The sequence below is a fragment of the Mastomys coucha genome, unplaced genomic scaffold (genome assembly GCF_008632895.1).
Source record: "Mastomys coucha isolate ucsf_1 unplaced genomic scaffold, UCSF_Mcou_1 pScaffold14, whole genome shotgun sequence".
Classification (NCBI taxonomy): domain Eukaryota; kingdom Metazoa; phylum Chordata; class Mammalia; order Rodentia; family Muridae; genus Mastomys; species Mastomys coucha.
In genome coordinates this window covers 71,968,367-71,969,599 of record NW_022196896.1, presented here as the reverse complement: position 1 = coordinate 71,969,599, position 1,233 = coordinate 71,968,367, and the positions used below count along the sequence as shown (strand labels likewise).

Below are 1,233 nucleotides of genomic sequence, written 5' to 3'. Positions count from 1 at the left end.
ACATAATCTGTATTTTACTTAAGCGTGGCTCCAATGCATGCCATTATTGGTGCTGGTAATTCAGACATCAAAACAGAAGGTGCAAAGCACTTTTAAGTGAAAAGTGAAGATAAGATAGAATATTTCAGACAGAGAGAAGTTATATACGTTTCATTGTGAAGTATTGTAAAATTCTATTTGTTGAGGTTTTTTTTGGTTTTGCTTTTTTTGTTGTCGTTGTTGTTGTTTGTTTTTGATTTTCAAGACAGGGTTTCTCTGTGTAGCCCTGGCTTTCCTGGAACTCACTCTGGAGACCAGGCTGACCTCGAACTCAGAAATCCACCTGCCTCTGCCTCCCAAGTGCTGGGATTAAAGGTGTGAGCCACCACTGCCCGGCTATTTGTTGTTTTTAATACTTTACCTAACACAAGTCAAACTCCTGAGAACTCAGTAATAGAGTGCTTCCCTCAATTGCTCTAGACCTTGGGATCAATTCCTAGGACTGCAAAGATTAGTTCATGATTTAATAATTAAGAATTATTATAAGAAGAAAAAGCATAGTGTACCCAGTGTTTGGTGACATCTACAGCTTCAAGCATTGTTGCGATGGGAATGGATCTCTGAGAAGGGAAGCAATGTAACTGGTAGGGCAGGTTTTTTACAGGAACAAGCTTAGTTAGGATGTTCTCCAGTGGGCATGTACTTGGGTGAAAAGCCCACCATTTGTGGTTTACAATGGTGAAAGTTTAGTTAATTGCTCCATCAGTTATGTTTATTTGTTTGAGACAGGGTGTTGTCTAGCACAGACTGGGCTTTAATTCAGGAATCTACTGCTTCAGCCTCATGAGGCTACCATATATTGCTAAAGCCTTGCTTTATATCATAGTTCTGCCTTTTGTTGTCTAGCCTAGTGTTTAGGACATTGGCCTAAGCAGTTATGCTTACTGGCAAATCTAAAATCTGTAGTGTAAGAACAAAAAGAAGCAGATTCATCCAAGAGGAGTAGAAGGCAAGAAATATTCAAACTCAGGGCTGAAATCAACCAAGAGCTTCACCTTTATCTTCATGTTTATAAACTGTCTTGTTTTCATCTATGATACACTTTTCTTAAGTCTAGAGTGAGACCCTATAAAAATGATTATTGTAAGTGACAACTCACGCTGTTTTCTTTTCTCCAGAATTGAAACCATTTTGGAAAGAGTTACAACTGCTTCTCCATCTGAAGAGAATGGAGATAACAGTAGAGAAAGAGCT

General features: G+C 38.6%; 1 protein-coding gene across 1 annotated transcript in view; it reads left to right on the top strand.

Annotated features, from left to right (window-relative positions):
- Positions 1 to 1,113: 1,113 nt before the first annotated feature.
- Positions 1,114 to 1,233, top strand: part of Ccdc168 (coiled-coil domain containing 168) — a gene marked incomplete at its 3' end in the record, with an annotated part of 4,917 nt that continues 4,797 nt past the window's right edge. Inside the window, exon 1 of the mRNA XM_031368975.1 lies at positions 1,114 to 1,122. Within this exon, the coding sequence (XP_031224835.1) occupies positions 1,114 to 1,122 (9 nt within the window). The remainder of the gene's footprint in view (positions 1,123 to 1,233) is intronic.